We start from the raw sequence: 14545 nt of genomic DNA on the forward strand, positions 1-14545 counted from the left end.
CACCGGGGGGCAGGAGCTGGTGGGGATGGGGATGGAAAATGTGGGTTTCAGCAGGTATGGCCCCCCTGGCCACTGCAAGCTGGGGCAATGACACCAGCCCCTCTCCACAGTGCCTGGCCCCATAGCCCTGCCCCAGGAGGAGATGGCCTCGGAGAAGCCGGTGACTCCCACTGAGGAGCAGCTGGAGATCCTGGAGTATAACTTCTGCAAGGTGAACAAGCATCCTGACCCCACGACGCTGTGCCTCATCGCAGCCGAGACTGGGCTCTCCGAGGAGCAGACCCTGGTGAGTGCATGCCCCTCGCCCTTGCCTTGGCACCAGCCCTGCTCCCCCTGCATGTTTCTGCACCCCACGCACTCCCCTCGCATCTCCTGCCTCTCCTGCCCCCAGCTCCCTACCATACCCTCCGCACCCTCCTGTCTCCCCACGTGCTTCCTACTGCACCCCCTGCACCTCTCGTGCTCCCACTCACCCCCTGCACCCCTCTGTGTCCCATAAGCTCCCCACTTGCACTCCCTGCACCACTCTGCACCCTGCATACTCCTTACCACACCCACAAGTCTCCTCTGCACCTCTGCAATCCCCAGTGCGCCCTTACCCCACAGCGCACCACCCACCACACCTCGCTGTACACCACCTCCTTCCTGCATCCCCACAGCCTCTTCTCTGTAATCGCAGCCCCTTCATCCCACTGCCATCCTGTGCCCGCTGTCCAGCAGCCCTGTGACCCACTGGGATCCTTGCCCCTGCCCAGGAGCCCCAGCCCCAGCCTGGGCTTGGAGACCGAGGGTCTCTGGCTGGCCATGGAGCCCTCTGAATACACAAACCATGCAAGCTCTCCTTTCCTTCCAACTCATTTCTGATAGTCTCAGGCGCCCAAACCACTGCTAGCTTTATGGTCTGAAGAAACTACAGTCATTTTAAAACAGAGACAGACTCGATGCAACGCCTGCTGTACATGCTGTGGGATGTGCGCGGGCTGTACACACTGGCCCCTTCTCTGCAATTAGCTACTTCAACATCCCCAAGCCCAGACGTCAGGCAAATCTGTCAGCCTCTCCAGGAGACACAGAGGCCTTCAAATGTTCCTCCAAAGGGACAAACTACCACTGTCTGGGACTTCCACCAAGCCCTGTGCTCCATCTGGCTGACTGCAGGCTACCCTGGGCTTCAGAAACAAGCAGCAACTTTCCAATTCCTTCAGGGTGCAGTGCAGCCATTTTTGATGCAGCTGTTTTATAAGCTGCTGGACCCACAGCAGCATTGACGGGTATAGAAAAGAAATCCAACCTGCTGAAAAGATAGTGAGCTTTTGCAGAGAGCTGCCAAGCCTGGCTCCTCCTGGGCAAAGCCAAAGGGGTATGACGGCTGAGCAGGCAGTGCCAGCATTTAGCCTCTCCCAGGGCAGGATGCTGGTATAACATCCACTGTACCGATAGTCCTCGGCTGGAGCGGAAAGAGAGACCCCTGCTCCAGTGTGCTTTGGTGACAGGCAGGTACGCTGGCACTTCTGCCTGTCTGAGGCAGCAAGGAAGCAGTACCCCCGAAATACCTTTTCTGCCTTAGAAATGGCACTGCTCCATTCTTTTTTTTTTCCTAAAGCATATTGTAAACGCAGGCCGTGCATGCCTAGGACACCTCTGGAGATGTCTTAAGATCTTCTCTGATAGCCATCTTTTTCCACGAATCCAGGGTGCTCTTGAGACGAAGGTCACGTTAGGGACAGGATCATTACCGGGATGGTGAGCTGCAAAGCGCCTGCATTGCGTCTGACGCAGAGAATCATCACTTCTGACATCTGGAGTGCTTTATTGGCTAGATATAGCAGCCGGTTTAATAAAAAATTTAGCAAAATTGGAACTCAAAATGGTACTGAGTCAACAGGAGACCACAGTTTAGGACAGGAAGCGAAATGTTTGGGAGGAGTCTAGGCAGGCAATCATCTGACTGGATGTGGTCCAAGGCAGCACTAGTGCCAGAGCCACTTGCAGAGAGCGCCGTGGTTGTATCATTCCGGACCACAATAGCTTCAAAAATAGCCATGAACAAATATAGCAACAAAGTGAGCGGCAACAAAGCGAATCACAGGCACATTCCCAAACAAAAGGCTGAGCTGTGCTTCCGGCACACGTGAGTTTTATCTCTTCTTACGGAAGAATTGTGGCTTTATCCAGCTGCATTTTACCTCACATTGGAAACTGCAGGTCTCTTCAAGTCACAGGAGCAGCTCTGGGAATTGGCTTAGAGATGCTAAGTTACTACAGAATAACATAGCCATGCATACTGCTTTGAAGACTAAGATAATTTTTAACCCATTTTTTAAATCTGTCTGTCCTTAAAATTGTTGAGAGCCACTGCGTTGTCCCTCTCATCCTCTCTGAGGCAGGTTAACTTTTGAGTCCTGTTATTTTTGGACCTGCAGTGATTGTCTCACTGCTCTAGACACCATTCAGCAGCTCCTTAGCCAATCTCTTACTCTATTTGCAAGAAAAACCTCACAGTAATACCATGAGGACCCACCCGTGCTGTCAAGGTCTGAAGTGAGCAAGAGAAACGAGTGTGAACGAGGTGCACACACACGGGAGCAGCTGACCCGCTGTCTGTACTGCCTGGGAACAGTGCAGCCCCTTGCTACAAGACAGCAGGACCATGAGCTTCCCTCGCCTGGTCCCACGTGGTGACCAGACCTGCACCCACAGCAAGGTTATCTGGAGGGTTCGCTCAGCTCACTGCACTGTCTCTGTTTTCTTTTCTCTAGAAATGGTTCAAGCAGCGCCTGGCAGAGTGGAGGAAGTCTGAAGGGCTGCCCTCAGAAAGTGGATCTGTCAGGGACTAGAGGATGCTGCTCCAATCCCCATGCCTGCTGTAAATGATGGTGAAGTGAAGCTCTTCAGAGTGGGTTTCCTTGAGGTTCTTCTGTTGCAATAGGTTTTGAGATACAAAGTGATACCCTGCTATTTAACATGTTTTATTTAAAATGTACATAACCAGGAAAAAATATAAATATATGTGTATACAGCTTCTGATGGCTGCATAACCTCTCCGGTGATTCTCATCCATTAACAGAGGCTGCACAGGGCAAGGAAATCTCACACCCTTGTCCCAAGCTTGAAGAAAAGCTGCCACAGAAGGTTCAAACATAGAAGGGGGATAAAAACATTTATTTGCCTTACGATCTCCAGAGGCAATGTGTATGTGCTACCCTTAATACACAGCTCATCCAGAGAGAAGGGCACCTGGAAAACCAGATGTGTTGTTCAGGTGATCTCGCTTAGCTCAAGATGCCTGAGTCAGCTCCGGATATTGGTAAACTGAGTGCCTACACCATCGCCAGGTGAAGCCAAACCCCTTGAACGCACTTCTCACGTTTCTGTTAAAGGTCAGCAAAGGGAAAGAACAGGTCTTTTTTTCCTCCAATGCTTTAATAAAAAACCAGTTTTTTGATGAGAGGATCTGTGTTACGTCCCTGCTTGTGCTCCCCGCCCCAATGGCAGGAGGCTGACTCCTTCGCCTGGGAGGGCAACACTTCTCTAAGGCAGCCTCAGCGGGCACTGTGGGTTTTCCCTCTTCACACAAGAATAACCTACAGTCATGGGCAGCTTCCTCTTCTAGGGCACCCCCAGTTCCATCCATGGCAGCCCACCCCCACACACACACCCCCCACTCCCCAAGGTGGCAGAGGCTGGTGGTGCCAGGGTTCACCTGCAGGGTGTGGGGGAGCAGATCCGTCTCCTTCCAGCCATTCTCAAGCCTGAGGGCAGAGTTGAGCTGGGGCTCTCGCACAAAGCCCAAACTCTCATCCATCCTGGTATAGGACAACCTATATATAACAAAATGGGCTAAAAAATAACCAGTGACCTTACCTTGTTCAAAAAGGTTCAAAAATCCTCTGCTTAGTGGATTATTGAATCAATTAGTGGATCCTCTGATTAATCCTCTTCTGGTTTGTGGTCACCTGCCTCTACTCCTTTGGAAGGAGAACCAGCTGAACGCAGGGAAGATTAAGATACACTGGCACTGAAAGTGCTACATGCTTTCATTTATGGCTTTTGTCCCTTGCTGGAGAGTATCTCTCTTGCTCAGAATCTCCATCCCTTCACCAGTGGTTGGGCTGCAAGTGCAAAGCGCACCAAACTCACAGGAAACAGATAAAAGCAACCTTCCTGCGCCATCACCCACACGGGCTGCGTTGTTCCCCTGCAACCCAGCTGCCAAACTGACTCACCCTCAGACCCGACTGGAGCTCAGAGTTTGTTCTGCAGAGTCTGGCACCGATACCTGTTTTCTTCTTATTTTTTGTGCTGTGCCTTCTCCCTTACATCGAGGGGAACTCTGCTTTTTTGAGTTAGATTCCAAAAATCCCAATGCAGAGCCCCACTATTTTGCCCAGGGCCACACAACAGAATACGTGAACCACACAGATTTAGCCCACCTGTGTAACTTGTATCAAACATGCCCGCAAAGCAAAAGGCTGCATCTGTTCTCCAGGCATTTGAGCAAATGGGCCACAAATTCACACCAACTCAATGCGCATGCCACACCAGCTTTTCCCAAGTCTGTACTAAGGCTTTGCACCTTATCAAATCCAGCCCTGGATCTGGAATTTTGCCACCTTCTGCGTTTCTACTTCTGTCACAAGCACAAAACTTTGAGCGTCAATAAGAAGATCTGTAACCTTTAGCAAAAATTTTGAAACCCAAGGTCAGGAACTGTGTTGCATCAGCTAATGTGTGCCACTGGCTTTGGTTTGCCCCACTTCCTTACGTGAAAAGAACAGTTTCTGCGGTGGCTTTCCCCAGCAGTTGTTTCATCACCTCTTTAACTATTACAGAGAAAAAATTAAGAACAGTGATAAATTCCAGACATACCCCATCCTGGGAGAGAGGCTTCCCACATTAGGTTAACTTCTTCTCATTTCCTGTGGTGACTGTTTTGTTCTTAAGGAATGGCCATTTTATTTAACTCCCCAGAGAAGCCCAGTAAAAGCGTCTGCTCATAAGAAAGTGTTCCTGCTGGGTGTTGCCTCCACACCATTGCTCAAGTAGGTTTTCCAGCCAAGGCACAGCCTGAAGAGGGTGATGTTCCAAGGGGTGATGGGGCACAGCTGGCACGAGCAGCAGGCTGTTTCTGAGGGAGCTCAGCGCTTAATTGGACAAGCCAGTTCTTGAATCCGAGCAGAACAAGTTGCCTTCTTAGCAGTCTCCTTTACTGTGAACGCGTCTGGGTTGAATCGAGCCAAGTCCATAGTAGGCCTGGGGAAGCGAAGACAGAGGTGGACAATTCCTACCGGAGGAAGGCCAGCTCTCAAATTTGCCTGCCAGCTAACACACCTCCACCTGAGTCCTGCCCTTCCCTGTCAAGGGAGGACAACCGCAGTCATGTCTTCGCTGCTGTCACTAGAACTCTAGTGAGAGGGGATGCCCCAACTCTCACTGAAGCTGTCACAGCCACTAGATCCAGGCGTTCCCCTGCTCTGTGAAACATTCTACCCAGCGCTTCCTGCAGCCCAGGCTGAGACCAGCGGATCAGGCTGGGCAGCATGCAATTCATGCAGCATCAGCACACCCAGCCATATAAAATCCACGCATTCGGGAAGTGGAATAGCAGTGGATTAATCACAGCGGCCAAACGCAGCTCAACAAGGTGCCACGGCCTGCACAAAAATGGGCTGACAGCTGACCATTCCCCCATGGCAGGGAAGCTGCACCTACCTTTTGCAAGGCTGGGCCAGTTCCACAAGCCTTGGTGTGGTCACCGCGTGCTTTGCAGCCTTCGTCACTGGCCACGCAGCATCCCGCAGAGGCACGTAGTCAGGATGCAACCTTTTTGCCGTAGCCAACTCCAGGGTCCGAGGGCTCGCAATTGCCTGCTGAGCCAACTTGGAAACCTGTGGAAGAATGGGAAGGTCCTCACAGGTGCTCCTAGCCTTCAAGGGTGAACAGTCTGCAACTCAGTGTACCCAGGTTCACAGCCACTGTTCACACATAGATGGGACACAATGCTGTCCAAATCCACCAGATGAGCCGTGGAAGGAGAAATCACTGCTGGGCAGTCCCACAACCTGCCCTCCAGCCTCCCCTTACTCATAGCACTTTGCCCAACCCATCCCCCGGCACTGGAGATCCCAATTAGACACTTGTCCATCTCTCCCCATCCCCACAGCTGCAGGCTAGGCGTAGGTGTGTCGCTCTCTGGGGATGCCTGCTGGAAGTCAGTTCATGCTCCGGATGGAGGACAAGTCCTGCCCTCCAGCCGAGGAAGCAGCAGTCTCACGGACAGCAGCACATCCAGAGCTGCCATGAAGAGAGCCATGAGCAACTGAGCAACCGTGCCCGCCCCTCCGCCCAGCGTCCCTCCCATGCATGGTCCTGGGTGACGCTGCCTTACCGGACGAATGACAGACTCAAGAAAGCTGTGCTCGTAGCAGCAGGTCTCCTTCCTGACCCGGGGCTCTGCCAGATGCTGTAACCGTGAGGATGCTCTGACCAAGGCAGGAGTGTTTGCAACACGCGTTGGCACCTGCATGGGTTCAGAACGGGGGAGGGATGTGCAGGCTTGGAGCTGGTCCACAGCAGCCCACAGCTCTCCACAGGGAGCACCCTTCCTCTGCAGACACAGCGTCATGGTTTGAACCCAGCTGGCAACTAAGGACCATGTAGCCACTTGCTCACTCCTTCCTACCACCATCCCGCCCCACCCTGGGGAAGGAAGTGGAGGAGAAAAGAGCATAAAAGTAAAGCTGTGTGGGTTATCAAGATAAGCAGAGTTTACCTGAAGAGGACAAAGAGAGGGAAAACACTAGTGACAGCTCTAATAAAGCGAGTGATACGCAACGCACTGCTTACTGCTGCTGCCACCGCCGAGCCACACCGTTGTCTGACACCACGTGTCCTCTCCAGCCAGCCCTCCCTTATGTAGACTGGGCATGACATCAGTATGGTATCAAACGTCCCATTGGCTGGTTCGGTCCGGCTATCCTGGCTACGGAAATTAACCCTATCCTAGCCGAACCCAGGACACATGGTCACAGGAAGGAGCACTCTTACTTTCGCAGCACCCATTCTTTTTCTTTCACCTGAACTATAAGGTAATTCTAGCGCTGTTGGGATTTGCATGTCTTAGCCAGTATTAGTCTTCTTCCCAGCTGTTGCCCACTCATAACCAGGAGAGGAATGCCTGTAATGACAGTCTGTAGCCAGGTAAAAATGCAGAGAAATTTCTTCCAAAAACGTGTTTTTCACATTCATCTTCCTGGCTGAATCAAATAATTTCCCTGCTAAGGAGAGACGCTCAGATTCTGGGGTAAAAGTGCTGGTGCAGTTAGCTGTATTCCTACAGCAAAAGTGATTACTGCTCCAGCATGGAACTTCTTCCCCTGTTTTTCAGAGGGTTACTGATGCCAAGGCCTGCTCCAGCACAATCTCCCGTATTTCCCAGCCCAGAGACCACAGCCAGAAGACAGCCTTTGCCATGGTAATCTGAGATTGCCCCGAGCCCTTTCACCCCTGCCAAAGCAATGGCCTGCCTAAAAGGAGCAAGTTCAGAAATACCTATCTAAATTCGGCTTCCAGTAAAACACTGTCAAAACACACATAGTGTTTGCAGGCTCATGTCCCCTGTATACACAGATTTGAGCACAACTGCCCAACCACAAACACGACTGTACTCCCTAGGAGCTAAACAGGCCATTCCCACCAGGCTTCTCCACTTTCCCAGGCTGCTTTGTCAGTGGATGCAGCCCAGATGCCTCCCTTGGCTCTCTGCTATTCTGGACTGTTCCAGCCTGGCTGTTTTCTGCCTCTCAGCAGGGAGATTTTCAAAGACAGCATCTCACTCCAAAAAAGCAGCTTCTCTCAGTATCACAAACCCTACCAGAACCAGAGGGCTCTTCCCCTTCATCGCACACACTGGGCATATCCAGGGGCAGGGTACAGGGTGTAAAAACTCAAGACAGTTTGTTACATCGCTGTCCCCTCCAAATTTCACTCAACTACCTCCTCACCTCTCTGGCCGGCAGGAAATCTGGGTGCAGCTTCTTTGGTTGGGCAAGCTCCAGGATCCGTGGAGAGGCTTTATACCTCAGTGCAGCTGGTGACACAGGCCACTCAGGGGACTGGTGAGGTCTGGAAGCAGAGTCATGGCACCACTACCCACAGATATTTGCCCGCAATGGTTAAACCAGGTGGCAGCTGCGATATTTAAGCCTCAAGTCTGCTGCAGTGGAAGGCCGCTTTGTCCTGTGGCCATTTCCAGCATAGAACCCACTCAATCCCATGAGAGAGAGTTCAGTGGTCCTAAACCCAGCAGAGTTCCTGCTCTGCACATTGACCTCTTTATACCCATTCTCTGTTCTGTATTTATTACTTCGCAGCCGCACTGTTGCTACAAGACCCAAAGGCCTACCTATAGCACCCTACAGGCTTCCTGGCCTCTCACCTTTGCTCCAGGTAAGCAGCCTGGTATTTTTTAGGTTCAGACAACTTCAGCAGCCGATCAGAAGGGAAGCCAAAATCCTCTAGCAGTGGACGCTCCCAGATAGTTGATTCTCGTCCACAGCCGTACAAGAACAGGCATCTTGAAGAACAGCACAGAGAGTTAATAAAAGGCAACGGACAGAAAACATGATCCTGGCAGATTCTGGTTAAACATCCCTGCCTGCTGAATGTACAAAAGCTGGTACCAGTGCACACGGAAAAGCCATGAACAAACAGGCATTTACACCTGAGATTTCCTGACTTTAAAGGTAAATGCTGTTTGCATATACAGAGTCCTCTTTCAAGCACTCTCAGTGCACTGCTTTCAAAGTCCAGGACTTTCCCTGGACCATTTCAAGAAGTCACTCCACCACACAAATCTGGCAGCACCTCTATTGTTCAGCTCTGCCAAATTAGACAGAATTTTGTTTCAATGGCTCAATAGCACCTCATGCTCTTGCAACTCCTCTCATCTTGAGATCTCTCCAGTCTTCCTAGTGCCTGTTCATCCAGCTTTCAATCAGCCACAACTGTTAGAAGGTACCTGTCATCGCCAGGGAAAAGTTGAGCAAAAAAGGCAGGAAGGGCTGTCAGATGGCCACTCTTAGTCAGAGGCAGAAGCTCTCAAGAGGATGAGAGACTCTCAGCTGATGACAGAGGCAGAGGAGAGAAAACTGCAGACATGCATGTATTGACATCCCTCCAGGTAGAGGAAAGCCAGGAGTGCAACACTGTTTAATCTCCATTCTCATTGCCAGGACTTCTTACAGACTAGCAACCATTATTCTGTCTCTAAAGGAGCTTCATCCCCTCCAACAGGGCTACAGACGAGTTGCTTCAGGTAATGCAGTATCATCCAGCACAACTGAAGTTTACATCCTTTACATCATTTTTCACTCCTATTCCCACATATGGACTAGTTTTTCACAACAGTGACAGCAGAAGTTTAACTCAAGGAAAGAGACCTGGGTTCCTTCCAGCCAGCAGGATACTGCAGGATTTCTCTGCAGGATACTGCAGGATATTTCTACTGCAGGATTTCTCTGCAGCATACTGCAGGATATTTCTACTGCAGGATACTGCAGGATTTAGCACTTCCTAACCTTTATGCTTTAGATTTAGGCTCCAAGAGGATGCAGAAGATCACCAGGTGTGTCCAGGTGCCTGGCTGGGCTGCATCAGCCCCAGTACAGACAGGAACACTCTAGGGACACAGAGTCCCTCTGTACACACAGGTGTGACACACATATATTTCCATCGTGGCATGCATGCATGCACGTGACGTCTTTGCTTCCAAGCTGAGGCAGAGCTGTTGGTTTGGGTTTTTTGTTACAGCAGAAGAACATGATCCCGTGTGCTTGGAGACTGAGATCAAGGCTGGCTCCTATGGCAGTTGATCTGAACCCAGAGCTCTAATCAGACCAGCAACCACCACATATTGCAGGAGCCTTTCCCACAGCCAGAAAGTGGATATGAGGAAATTAAAGGGCACCAAAACCTAGCATCCCCCCAGTTCCTCCTCATTTTGGAAGTAAAGCTCTGAGGGTAACTATACTCCCACAGCACTTTCTTCCATGCTACAGATGGCCCCTGTTCCAACACCCTGGTGGGTCTCAGTGGCATGGAGCTCCCTGTGGGGCAGCAGTGGCAAGAGAGGAGATGGCATCTCCCCTTCCCCTGGGAGCCAGCACATCCTCCTGATTAGAGAGCATCCTCTGACCTTCCTCCTTCCCCAGGATGTGCTGCCACATCACTAACCTGCACTGGTGCTTGCTAAAATCTTTCTTGGGCTTGGCCAGTGCCACTATTCTCGGGGATAGTCGAGCTGTCACAACACCCCGCGAAAGGGTCCAGATCGTCTCTTGGTTTCCCCACACAAGCCTAGAAAGAACAGCAAGGGTGTGAAACTTTAGAAACACGCCAAAGGGTGAAACGTGCTTGCTGGTGTTATCCTTCTCTGTCTAGGATGGGACAGACACATGCTCTAAGGCTCCCCACAGCTGTGAAGTGCCACTGTCATCTCCTGAGAACTCAGCTTCTTTGGCACTGAATTTCCTAACACTGTCCAGGTGGTTGTTGCCAATCAAAAAGAAAGAGCCTTCAAGTCATGAGTCTGGTTTACAGTTACCAGTGGTTGTGCAGAAAGGGTCGTTTCATTACATGTCTGAAACCCCCGGGGGAGTTTCATGATAGCATTTTTCTTACCTCACCATTACCACCTAACTACACCGCAGGTATGACAGTAAAAATAATAATAATGTTATGGTCAGGGCGTGCCATGGAAAGCGGGTGAGGTTTTGCAGCACGTTCATGGCTACTCTCCTATGCCTAGGGCAAATCCGGAGTTGCTCATCCCCCACAGAGAGAGATGCCACGGTGGGAGAGGGTACCGGGGTAGTGAGACAGGGAACAGCAAGACAACGGGTTTGTGGAGCCTTTTTTGAGAACAGTGACACCCATTCAGACAGTGGAGAAGAGACATTATCAAGAGACTGTTGTTCTGGCTTGTCAAGCCATAGCTTGACCCTGTAATGCCCACAGCAACTCCGTTCCTAAAGCTGGACTGTGTCCTTCTGTGGCTACAGTGAGGTCCAGCCTTCTCGTGCCACAGCACCATCCTACCCGAAACATCTCAATGGGACAGCTCAGCTGGGGCAGCAAAGGCAAGACTCAGGTTAAGCCCAGTTTTCAGATCAAAAACAAGAAAGAGTAAACTGAGGAGAAACCCTCATGCACTGAACACCTTAATCTGGGGGGTTTTGAGCCACTTCTGCTCTTAAGAAGAAAGCAGTAGCAAGTCAAAGGCAAAGCGTCTGCACCAGCTGAGGCCCCATCAGTCCCCAGCCCTCAAGCAAGGGCTGTCTGGGTGCCTCCTTACCTGGGATCGTTTACGCAATCTGCTTTCTTGGGTTCTGCAAGTTCTTGTATCCTGTCAAAACTGCAGAAGATTACAAAATTTGTAATGTGCCATAAAACATACAGTTAAACCAACAAAGCAGAAAGCAGTTACTGCTGTACTCAAAGCCAAAACACTCTTGAGTCCCCCTGCCTTTGCGAGGCATCCATTGAGACTGTGTGTTTACGGGATCTCTCAGAGTAACTTTGCACCTATTTGATCTGGTGAACTCACCAGCCCATGGTGCTATGTCTTGGATTGCAGAAACACAAATTTGCGGTTCTCACCCCACTGTAAGATCTCTTTGTTATCAACGCCCTCGTGGCACCATGGAGACGGCACTGTTCCCACGTGGCTTTAGGAGCACAGGTGTAGACGTTATTTTATTCATCATTCTGTTTCAGTCCATTTAGCACAGAGTTCTTAGATGCTATAGGGACACAGGAATACACATGGTCTGTGCCCTAGTAGCAGCACTCCCTGATGTCACCAACCAAGCCCACAGCCCCACGCTGGGGCTGCAGGTGCCGGACCCCAGCCAGCTGGGGAACAATCACACGGTGCGGGCAGCTGTGGAAGTGCCACACCATGGAAAAAGCACAGAGGTGAAAGCCCAGGGCATTGCTTCCCTGCTCAGTATCACCCAGCAATAAGGCAGCACTGCCCTAGAGAGGAGCCAGGACACCAACAAAGAGAAATGTTTGCTGACAGAAAACAGTCTGTGCTTCGGGGACAAAGCTGTGGTTTCTCTGATGGGGCTGATACCTCTAGTCACACTCTGAGCCCCAGCAAATGCTTGCCAGAGAGCTCAGCACCGAAGGCACCCTTGCACTGGCAGGCTGCTCTTAGAGCATCCTTCCACTCCCTGTAAGATGCCTGCTGGTTTATCTCCCCATCATGCCTGATCACCAGTCACAACACCGCAAACACAGCTCCCACTGAGATCTCACAGAGATAATTGCCCACGGGACTTTGGCCCCCTGCCACCAGTTCAAGACAGGACATGCTCTGGAAGGCAGCCGTCATTTCAGGACCCAAAAACAGTTTAAGCTGTTCATTCCCCAGAGGCCTTTCCTTGCCAAGGTGGAAGGGGGATTACCAGGCGGAGGTCCCCGCCTCAGCCTAGCTGTGTGGCAGAGCTGGCACCCTCTACCTGCAGGTAAGCTCATCACTTTCCCTCCACCGCTGGCACAGATGCACCACATAGTCACAGCCAAAGCTACCACAAAGTGGACGTGGCCCTAGTGCCCCACACCACTGCCTTGGATGCTACTGTGCAAAGCTTGGATCAAAACCCAGCCAAGGAACAAGTCACTCTGTCCTGGTTTCACTGGGATAGAATCATACAATCCATCTTCTATTCAGGGAAGCTGAAATTTGGAGAAGGCTGCAGCACCTGACTCAGTGGGAATAAAGTTGGTCAGACACTTCGTTTTCACCTGTGGCCAGCATGACACGTGGGTCTCCACAGTATCAAGGTCTTTAGCAGTTTTGAGTTAGCCAGGTGCTAAAGCTCGAAGGAGTGAGAGCCAGGGGCAGCTGACCCGGGCTGGCCAACAGAAGTGTTCCACACCATAAACATCCCACTCACTACACACTAGGCAGTTTACCGGGGATGGCCTCTGCTCCTGATGGCTGCCTTCCTTGGAGGGTCTCACCGGTCACTCTGCTCCCAAGGCCTACTCTCCTGTTTGCTCTGACCATTGTGCTTTCACTGGAGCTGTGGTGCTCGCAGTGCCTGACGTGTAAGATTCGCTGCTGGGAGCGCGCAGCTCACAACCACTGCATTGGCCGAATATAACTTTGTGTACTTTCTACTACTGTCACTATTAAAATAATAATTGACTCCCCCTAATACTATTTTATTAAATGTTTCCATTTTCCCACAGGTCTCCTTTCCTTTTCCCGATTCCCCTACCCCGTGAGAGGGGGGTATCACTGGGTGACAGAACTGGCTAAACATAACCCCATAGGTAAGTCCAAATCAGGTCCCTCAGGTCCTTCAACTCACTTGACAATCATTATGGTTGGGTTTTCTTCTCTAATTACAAAAGCAAAAACCACAAAAAACCTTTCTACTCTTTTATCACAGCAAAAACTACAGACAGGTATCCCCACACAGGATGCACCTGCAGCAGCTCTGCAACTAGGTGTTAAGCCACCTCACTGACATGGGGACAGCTGTGAGGGAGCCTTCCCAGCAGGGAAAAATGAGGCCTTGCAGCAGCCAGACACAGAAACTCTTCCCCTCTTGCTTGGGCTCACACAGACTCATTGCTTACGGGACATCAACTCCCTTTGAGACCAATTCCTTGTAAAGCAAAGGGTCACAGCTTCCGTTTTGAACGGGCAGGATGGTCAGATGCTGTTTGTCACGAGAAGCAAGGGGAAGGGCAGAGCTAGGCATCACTTCCTCTGCGTGTTTATCACAACGTCATCTGATGTATCAACTTGCTGCTTGGCGTAAATCCCCAACCAAGCCCTCCCCAAAGGACGTGGAGCACCGCCTGGACACCCAGCCAGGAGCCCAGGGCTCTTACTTGGTTTCTTACCTGTTGTGTGAGCACGCAGACAAGTGACAAGAAACTGCAAAGACAAGAAGAGGTCAATTTAAAAGCTTGGTTAACGCCTGCCGGCTGGGCTGCCTGCTCTTCGGTGTGAAATAATCACAAGGCAGACGAAGCTTGTGCATCTCCTCAGGATCCAAATGCTTGGCAGTTACTCGTACTGTTTTCCCCGGTGCCTTCCCAGTACAGCAGCATAGCAATGCACTGGCACACGAGGTGCTCCTCTCCAGGGGCTGCTCCTCACCGGGGGTGCTGGCAGCCCCCAGGGCTGCAGGACGGCGCACCCTCAGCAGCCCCTCATCCCTCCACCAGAGCCCTCCTCCTGGGATGAGCACCAGCGGCCGCTGCTGCCCTGCAGGCTCCCCCCGGCTCAGTGTCGCTACCCCTTATCACTGCCCTCAGCGGCTTCAAGGGCACGTCCTGAGAGCCTCAGCGGAGAAGCAGCAGCATCGTCACACTGGGACTTCGCAGAACAGAACAGGCGCCCACGTTTTAACGGCGGGCACGGGGGAGGCGACAGGGAAACCAGCGAAGCGGCGACGCCGGCGCTGGGGGGAAACCCGGCGCGATTCGGGGACCCGCGCGCCCCGATGGCCGCAACTGCCAC

The 14545-nt window shown here is 51.5% G+C and overlaps 2 protein-coding genes across 2 annotated transcripts; one reads left to right on the top strand and one right to left on the bottom strand.

Moving 5' to 3' along the window:
• Positions 1 to 142: 142 nt before the first annotated feature.
• On the top strand, positions 143 to 2837 carry HOPX (HOP homeobox). The gene is made up of 2 exons (XM_010136539.1): positions 143 to 286; positions 2760 to 2837. Exons 1-2 carry the CDS (start codon positions 143 to 145, stop codon positions 2835 to 2837), a joined length of 222 nt encoding a protein of 73 aa, XP_010134841.1.
• A 2301-nt stretch (positions 2838 to 5138) lies between these two features.
• On the bottom strand, positions 5139 to 11613 carry THEGL (theg spermatid protein-like). The gene is made up of 8 exons (XM_010136540.1): positions 11606 to 11613; positions 10225 to 10356; positions 8861 to 8867; positions 8438 to 8529; positions 8004 to 8124; positions 6389 to 6520; positions 5713 to 5888; positions 5139 to 5253 (listed from the first exon to the last, which is right to left on the bottom strand). The coding sequence occupies exons 1-8, from the start codon at positions 11611 to 11613 to the stop codon at positions 5139 to 5141; spliced, it is 783 nt and encodes a 260-aa protein (XP_010134842.1).
• Positions 11614 to 14545: the final 2932 nt, after the last annotated feature.

Source organism: Buceros rhinoceros, unplaced genomic scaffold (genome assembly GCF_000710305.1).
Source record: "Buceros rhinoceros silvestris isolate BGI_N320 unplaced genomic scaffold, ASM71030v1 scaffold33685, whole genome shotgun sequence".
Lineage (NCBI taxonomy): Eukaryota > Metazoa > Chordata > Aves > Bucerotiformes > Bucerotidae > Buceros > Buceros rhinoceros.

Bases quoted from the DNA above. Each gene is read 5' to 3' on its own strand.
- HOPX (XM_010136539.1), top strand. From the start codon at position 143: ATGGCCTCGGAGAAGCCGGTGACTCCCACTGAGGAGCAGCTGGAGATC. The intron at 287-2,759 runs GTGAGTGCATGC...TCTTTTCTCTAG, and splicing joins TCTCCGAGGAGCAGACCCTG to AAATGGTTCAAGCAGCGCCT.
- THEGL (XM_010136540.1), bottom strand. The intron at 6,521-8,003 runs GTGAGGAGGTAG...GAACCCATGCAG, and splicing joins ATTTCCTGCCGGCCAGAGAG to GTGCCAACGCGTGTTGCAAA. The intron at 5,254-5,712 runs GTAGGTGCAGCT...TCGCTTCCCCAG, and splicing joins CTGGCCCAGCCTTGCAAAAG to GCCTACTATGGACTTGGCTC.